At 33.4% G+C, this 6,734-nt stretch overlaps 1 protein-coding gene across 1 annotated transcript; it reads left to right on the forward strand.

The window, feature by feature from the left end:
* The first annotated feature begins 290 nt into the window (after positions 1–290).
* Positions 291–4,437, forward strand: LOC139848904 (germin-like protein 5-1). Its single transcript, XM_071838587.1, has 2 exons — positions 291–411; positions 3,899–4,437. The coding sequence occupies exons 1-2, from the start codon at positions 291–293 to the stop codon at positions 4,435–4,437; spliced, it is 660 nt and encodes a 219-aa protein (XP_071694688.1).
* Positions 4,438–6,734: the final 2,297 nt, after the last annotated feature.

Consider the following 6,734-nt stretch of genomic DNA (forward strand, 5'->3'; position numbering starts at 1 on the left):
TGAAACTGTATGCAAAAAGTTAGTGGACGCTTGTAATAAGACGGATGTAGTATTATTTTAATTTGTTTATAAAATGGGAGTTTCCATTAATAATCAATAATATTTTAGAAGTCTTAGCCTTAAATGAAGCTTATGATTAAGGCCTATATATAGAAAGTCTTGTCTATATAACTCACCATCTCACTTCTCACTAAAACTTACTTATTCGCCTTTCTATACTCATTACCACACCTTTCAAATACAAAGTGAAGGCCTTAGCTTATTCTATATTAGTTTATTCAAGATTTGTTATGGCTGCGAGTGATTATAGGTTTATGATTGTCATAATGATTATTGCCATATGCATGACTTCCTACACTTCCGCAGATCCTGACTTTCTTCAAGATGTTTGTGTTGCAGATCTTACGTCAGGTATATGATTTCAGTGATTCTAAAAACAAATTAAACTAGATCAATATGAGCTAGGTGGTGAGCCAAAAATACTAAAAAATCAAAACCGTACTAATATTCGTATTAAAATACTGTAGGCCTGTAGCGATGGTATTTGATATCGGTATTGGTTCCTAGTTTACAAAAAAGTAGTTTCGGTACTATGACTTTTACATTTATAAATAAAACTAACTTACTAGATATTATCACAACTACAGGCAACTAGTGTTAGTCGTGCAGTAATAAGTTGTAGATAAGTCAAATTTATTTCACTTAGAGTAGATAATTTATTGGATTAGTTATCAATAGTTAAACTAATATTTTTGATATAATTAAAAAGATTTAAATTAATTAAAAACAAATATATAATGATATTGACTTGTATTTTAACTCCTCGAGCTTTGGAACAACCTTTTTTTTTTTTTTTTTTTGAAAAGTTTTGGAATAACCTTTAAAACACATGTTTAAATGACTTGTACTTTCACATTAATTACTTACTCAAGCTAGATCATACCAATCTAGCTAGTTAAATAATCGAAATCTGATTTAGTGATAGATATGACGTAATAGTGAATTAACTAGGTTCGTTAAATAATAATAGTTAAAAAAATCGAAACCAGATTTAGTGATGGATACGACCTAATACTGATTTAACTAGGCTCATTAAATCTCAATCATGTATGTCGGGTAAGTATACATCAGTGCAGAGTTCATCTAGGTTTTGAAAGATTAATTATATACTAGTAAGTTCACCAAGTTGCTAGCTCGCATATATTAATGTCACTACTACCTAGGTTTACATGTCAAAAATACTAGTACAGGTAAGTTAGTTGAATTAACTAGGCTCATTAATTCTATCATTTACCTACAAGTATAATCTTAATCTCAAACTTCCGAGAAAGTGTTTCTTAAATTAGGCACACAAAAAATCTTAAACCATACAAACATTTAAACTTTTAATATTTATTATTAATTCTAGGATTCATGTTATTCGAATTGAACACTTAAATATTTAGCTAAAATTTAAATAAATAGAAACATAATTGAATAAAGTAAATGCAACGAAAAATATCTTAAAGATAAGAGCATCCACAAGCAATCTTCAAACTCCAAAGCATAAACAAAACAATAATATTTCTTAAACTAAGAAACTCTAAAATCTGAAACCCCGAAGGGTTCGGAAAACTGGCTATTACAGAGAGAAAGGGATGAAAAGTAAGGTACGAATTGCAAGGGAATAGCTTAGGCCTCTATTTATAATGCTAGAACCCTGAAGATCCACCAAATGGCTTATAGCCTAGCGTTATTCGAGGAGTCTTTTAACTAAAGAGGTTGGGGGTTTAAGTTCCGTGGTGGGCATATCCGTGGATAAATACGTGTTGGGTGTGTGAGTTGTCATTCTAAAAAAGAACCTTGAAAAATTCAGAATGCAATTTGGCTGACGACTATGTGTCAAGCCGACGGCTGTGGCCCAAATCTTTATGAAACTTCTAAACGAAAATAGTAAATCTTTTTGATACAGACGTCCAGGTTTTTAAATCACCTCAATCGAAGTTTGAATAAAAGAGTTATTGCTAAAATCATGACAGCGTGCAAAATTCCTTGCCATACAAGTAATAGCCATCCATCGGCTATAACATCCACTCGACAGCTCTTCCTTGCTTCTCGAATATTCTCTTGACTTGACACACATAGCTGGCAACTAGTCTCAACAGTCACCAAATCTTCTTAAACTTTGGAATCTTTAAATCAATAATTCGACTGATATCTAAACAAATGTCCAACGGCTCTATCTTCAAAATCTTTTTTCGGTCGACAACTAGATAAACTGTCGGCGACTCATTTCTCCGAAAATTTACTTCGGCCAACGGCTAAATCAACCGTCGGTGGTTCTTATTTAAATACTCCAGACTTTTTTATTTTATCCGACAGGCGGCTAGAGAACATAGCCGGCAGCTATCTCAGCGGATTCAATAACTTTTGTCTTTTTGCACTCTCATCCTCTAACTTTTGACTTTTTAACGTTTTAGCACCAATTTCCACCTTTTCACCTACAAACACTTACGATGTATTTCTAACACATAAAATGCTAAAAGTTATAGACTATAATTAAATTCAAATGAATTGGATACTGCCTAAAAATATCTGATAAATCATGTATAAAAAGGCGGTATCAACTCTGTTAAGAGCTTTACTAGTCCATTTAATTTTCTTACTTTGTATTACTTATCAGACAAGTCTTTACTTATCTCATTCGAGAAATATTATGTGGTGGATGAATGAATTTATAACTACCGAATGAAATCTTCAATATTGCATATTAATGAGATAAGAACAATTGTACGCATATTAAATGGTTAATTTAATTACATTAATAGTTTTGAGCTAAGTTAATAAGCTAACAACGAAAGCAAAGTTTAAATAGATATGTAAAATTTAAGTGATACGGAGTATATGGTATTGGTACCAAAAAATCTGCACGGATGTCGATATTGAATCAGTACCCATACTTATATTGTTAATTCTGTACAGCATTGGGAAATGTATTTGGTCATTTTCAGAATAAGTACCTGTTCGATACGGTATTGTTGTCGATACCATCTTAATATGAGCTTCATATTTTGATGTTCATAGTATTCTTTTTTACAGCAATAGTGCATGTGTTATTAGATTACAACCCATCCATTCAGATTCTTGGAAGCTTGAACACACTATGGTGCTGTTTGTTTTTTAAGATGTTTTTTGGCTGAAGATCTGCGGACCATGTTTGTTAAGAAGATGTGGTCTGAAGGTCTGTATGTTGAATAATGAAGACTGTTTGTAACATAACTTAATTCTGTCTGCAGCAATTAGAAGCAGATTTCTAAGTCTGCGAGGCTGCAGAATAAGACATTATTTTATCTTATGTCTTCAGAAAAATAAACTGTATGCAGTAAAAAGTATGTGAGCGCAGATATAAGACATAATAAGGTATGCAGACAGGAAAACAAACAACACCTATGTTTATAATCATTAAAATTTTAGGTCAAATAGGAAAAAGTAAATGTTATTGGACACTTCTTCTAATAGTTAATAGTTGTAGTCTTGTAGATACCTTTAAATATTACTCCGTAGGTTTGAATTTATGTATATGTTTAATATTTAATTAACTACTTGACTTGACCATTTTGACTTTCATATTTTCGGTAGATATTATAATTCATCTGCTTTCCAATGACTTTAGCAGGCCAAGCTAGATATGTGTTGAATATTAGTTCCATTTCTTTTTTGGATTCGCATCAGAGGAAAAAAAAATAAGAATATTATGATTCAAATTAGTTTTATTTTCTTATGTTGTGCAAATTTTAAACTTATACTTAAATTTTGTTATCGAAGCACTTTTTCTGGACCCGAATTTTATGGCCTTGAAATAATAATATGAGAGATTTTCTAACACTTTGAATGTCATGAATATTTTTTACATAATCAGGTGTAAATCTCAATGGATTCGCCTGCAAAAGCAACATTTCAGCAGATGATTTCTTTTTCGCGGGGTTAGCAATGCCAGTTATCCCCAACAACACATTTGGTGTGAGTGTTTTGCGTGCCAGTGTTAAAGAAATCAATGGTCTAAACACGTTGGGTGTGTCCATGACTCGCGCTGATTACGCACCTGGGGGTGTAAACCCACCACACATTCACCCAAGAGCCACCGAGATAGTTTTTGTCCTTGAAGGAGAATTGGACGTCGGATTCATAACCACAGATAACAAACTTTTCTCCAAGACCATCAAAAAAGGCGAAATCTTTGCGTTCCCCAGAGGCTTAATTCACTTGCAGATCAACAATGGGAAAGTTCCTGCATCCACTATCGCCGCCTTTAATAGCCAGTTGCCTGGAAGCCAAAGAGTGGGTAACGCTTTGTTTGCGTCGTCTCCGGCCGTGGAAGATGCCGTGTTGACTAAAGCATTTCAAATTGGAACCAAAGAGGTGGAGAAAATTAAGTCAAGACTTGCTCCCAAAATGTGAAATTACTAGTATCTTGATGTAAAATATCATTTGTTTTGTTGACTTTTCAATAATTGTGTGGTAAAAATATGTAAAATAAGAAATATGATGGCTAAATGGGCGAGTCAGCTATTGAACCTTTTTTACAAAAAAGAGGAAAACTGGTTGGGATGACTTGCTTACATTTTGGTGGCTTTTTACAATTATCTTATGTACCCTCAACTTCCTTATTGGATCTCAGCTTTATTTCAAGTAATAAAAAAAATATGTTTTGTCATGGACCCTCTGACCATGTGTTGACAATGTCAACCCATGTACCCACCTCGAAAGGGAATTGTGTCGGCAAATTACCTCCCCCTGGTAACCAAAATGTGGAGGCATGGGATCGAACCTGCATGGGAGCATACACAAGTGGCCCAAGGATCAAAGGTATCGGGTATCATTCACGCCAAGGTGCGTTGGTAGCTTTATTTCAAGTGACATACACAGAAAATTGTGTGGTGTATTTTGAGTTGTTAACTAGGGTAGGAGTAGAACACAATGAAAATTCCACAAACTAAAGGAAAGAACAGAAGTTACAACCTGAAATGAAAGTGATGAAATTGGAAGTGTGTAATTGTTTTAGTACACTTGAAGTCTACCAAAGCTTCTACCACTGCTTGTCATTCTATCCAAGAAGATTGCATATGACTTCTTGATGCTAAACCGGCTGGTGAAAACCAGACGTATGTCCTTATTCTTCATCTTCCTTCTAATCTTCACATGCTTTCTCGGTTTTTCTGCTCCATTGTTTTGGATAAATGTCCCCGAGTCTTCATTAATGGTTCCGAGTCCAGTTTTAAGAAGCGTGTGTACATCCAAGTGCGACTCTGTATTCAAGTGCTTGGTGTGTGTACACGGAATCAACCACCAAAACTTTCTAATTACTATTTTCATACTTATATGGATAAATTTGTGTGATTTAAAAGAGATATGAGGAAAAAGGTGGTATATGTATGATTGTACGGATAATGGAAGATCTATACTAATCTAATTTCACTAGAGAGTAGTGGTTCTTGATATATAAATTTTGTTTTAGCCATCTAGGCAACAGAAAGCTGTGGTTTATATGTAGATGATGTGGGAAACTTTCTACATTAGAATTAAAACTTAACAATCAATAGAAAAGTTATTGGTTAAGACTTAAGATACAACATTAAGAAGAGCAAAAAGGTTACACCATTGACGTTGGTCACTGTCTTATTGCCCAAATTTAATGAAATAGGTATAATCTTATTATTGGCCGGATGGCCTGCTTAGAGGTTGTCATTTTGCAATCTGTTTTGTTTCTAAAAAATATTGTAAGCTTTTATTACAATTCATTTACTTGGAACATATTCCAAAGACTTAATCAATATGACAAAAAAAAAAAATATATATATATATATATATATATATATATATATATATAAGTTTGGCCCAGAAACAAATGTTGAGAAATAAATCGTCAACAACTTGAAACTGATAGGCCTGTATAACAATCTTTAATATTCTCATTATCATCTTAATTACTATGCGTGGCAAACAGGTCAGGTTGGATTGGTTTGGGTAACGGATCAATATGGTTTTAGGTTGAAATGGGTCATAGGTCAAACGGGTCAATTTTTTAAACGGGTCAAAATGGGTCAAGTTGGGTCAGTTTGGATAATGGGGCGAAACGGGACACACGTCAGTTGGGTCAAATGGGTTACATCGCTTTTTTTTATATTTATTACATTATTTTAGTTATTATTATTTATTATATATACATAAGAACTATTAATAAACATAATAAATGATATAACCATAAATGCTTTCATAAACTTTTGACGAATGAAACTTTTTGTGCTCGACCCATTTGACCCGTTCACAAAACCCATTTGACCCATTTCTATTTATTGATTTTTGAGTATTGATACCCATTAGACCCGTTCCTTTAGTTTTTTTTTTTATAGGACTCAATAGGTTGGAGAGAAACACATTTAGATCCTTTTTTAAGTTTTAATTTACATTTTTAGGCTTAATTTTTCTCAAGACCCAATTGACCTGAAAGCTTGACCCATTTGACTCGAATTTGAGTGTATGGATCACAATTGCCAGGTATATTAAATACTGTATAACTGTATGTGTAGCGACCCGACAAAATCGTCATTGACGGCGCCGTCTACTTAGGTCCCGTTACGTGGTCATAAGCCTTTAAAACGACGTTTGACCAAAATATGTCGCATTCATTTCAAATGTAAAGATGTTTCAAGTTTACAAAAGTAGTTCAACGACTAGTTACATTACGACATTTAACG

The sequence above is a fragment of the Rutidosis leptorrhynchoides genome, chromosome 1, assembly GCF_046630445.1.
Source record: "Rutidosis leptorrhynchoides isolate AG116_Rl617_1_P2 chromosome 1, CSIRO_AGI_Rlap_v1, whole genome shotgun sequence".
Classification (NCBI taxonomy): Eukaryota; Viridiplantae; Streptophyta; class Magnoliopsida; order Asterales; family Asteraceae; genus Rutidosis; species Rutidosis leptorrhynchoides.

Excerpts from the sequence above, each read along its gene's own strand:
- LOC139848904 (XM_071838587.1), top strand. The coding sequence starts at position 291 with ATGGCTGCGAGTGATTATAGGTTTATGATTGTCATAATGATTATTGCC. Across the intron at positions 412-3,898 it reads TGTTGCAGATCTTACGTCAG|GTGTAAATCTCAATGGATTC; the intron begins GTATATGATTTC and ends TTACATAATCAG.